Raw genomic sequence first — 1,683 nt, 5'->3', positions numbered from 1 at the left:
TTAACCATTGTGCCTGAAATGAAAATGAAAATGCACGGCGGTCCAGTTGCACTGGAGAGGAAGGAACGAACGAACACACGTATACTTATTTGAATCGTGGCATTCATACGTGCGTGTGTACGTACGGTTTTGGATGGTGGTGTTCTTATATATGAGGTTAGAAATATATTTTTCTTTAATGTATTATTATATATGAGGTTTAGAAATATTTGTTTTCTTAAATGCATTCTTGTATAAGAGATTAGAAATATTTTTTTAAATGTATTATTGTATATGAGGTTTAGAAATATTTTTTCGTAAATGTATTCTTATACTTGGGGTTAGAAATATTTTTCTTAAATGTATTATATATCAGGTTAGAAGTATTTTTTCTTAATGTATTATTGTATATGAGGTTTGGAAATACTTTTTCTTAAATGTATTCTTATATATGTGGTTAGGCATTTTATTTCTTAAATGCATTCTTATGTATAAGGTTAGAAATAATTTTTTTAGATGTATTCTTATGGAAATCTTAAATATGAGGTTAGTAATGTATTCTTAAATGTATTCCTGTATATGGGGTTAGAAATGTATTATTTTAAATATCGTGAAATTTTGATGATTTTTACATTGGCATATACATGATAATCACCGTTCACTGAAAACATGCCATCCTGGAAATTTACTGAAGGAAATGAAGGAGTGCCCAAAGACATTCCAGAGTTACAGGCCTCAGGGAATTTCCATAATGAAAAGCAAACAGAATCCAGTCCGGGTTGTCAGTTTATGGTTGATTAAGCAAGTTCGTTTGACTATATGTTCGTTAATCACGTCGTTTCGTTTAATAGGAACATTAATCGCCGTAACCATAGGAATCTGGGCCGGAGAGAATTTTACTGGGAGGTAGTGCATTTCCGATAATTGTGGAATATCGATACTTAATTATGTGTTCGTGTCTCCGTTCTTATCAACGTCGTTTCCCTGTCACGCTTCTTTCTTCTTCTTCTTCTTCTTCTTCTTCTTCTTCTTCTTCTTCTTCTTCTTCTTCTTCTTCTTCTTCTTCTTCTCCTGTTAATACAGTTGCTTGGTTATACGTGGCAACTGACGAGGTCATTTATAGAGGAAAAGGAAGTTAATACGTCGAATGTCGGCGATTGGTGTTGGTTTGAATTACATACGTCCATGTTTTCAAAAGGCCTTTTCTTCCAGGTATCAGTTTCTCGTTGGGAGAGTCGGTAGAGTTGTCGGCAGAGTTGTCGGCTAGCACTCGCTAGGCCCGAGTTCGAGTCTCCGGTCGGCTAAGGAAGAATTAGAGGAATTTATTTCTGGTGATAGAAATTCATTTCTCGCTGCCAATGGGTTCGGATTCCACAATAAGCTGTAGGTCCCAAGCTGCTAGGTAACCACCGGTTCTTAGCCACGTAAAATAAGTCTAATCCTTCGGGCCAGCCCTAGGAGAGCTGTTAATCAGCTCAGTGGTCTGGTAAAACTAAGATATACTCAACTTTCTTCCAGGTATCATTATGAAGGGGTTCAGAATTATATTCGGGGGTTCTTTGCGTAGACTTAACTGTTTTGACAGAAATCCGTGGTGGAAGCGTCGTAGGAGGAATTGCTTTCAAAACAATGCTTCGTCGCTGCAAGGTAATGGATACTTGAGTCATGATAAACAAGCTTATGAAAAATAGGCGGAAATAAAGG

The 1,683-nt window shown here is 36.5% G+C and overlaps 1 protein-coding gene across 1 annotated transcript in view; it reads right to left on the bottom strand.

Annotated features, from left to right (window-relative positions):
- Positions 1-1,096, bottom strand: part of LOC136846336 (nucleolin-like) — a 9,425-nt gene extending 8,329 nt beyond the window's left edge. Inside the window, exon 1 of the mRNA XM_067117137.1 lies at positions 971-1,096. Coding sequence (XP_066973238.1) covers positions 971-1,096 — 126 coding nt within the window. The remainder of the gene's footprint in view (positions 1-970) is intronic.
- Between the last annotated feature and the right edge of the window lie 587 nt (positions 1,097-1,683).

Source organism: Macrobrachium rosenbergii, chromosome 15 (genome assembly GCF_040412425.1).
Source record: "Macrobrachium rosenbergii isolate ZJJX-2024 chromosome 15, ASM4041242v1, whole genome shotgun sequence".
NCBI lineage: Eukaryota > Metazoa > Arthropoda > Malacostraca > Decapoda > Palaemonidae > Macrobrachium > Macrobrachium rosenbergii.
This window is presented reverse-complemented; position numbering and strand designations above follow the sequence as displayed.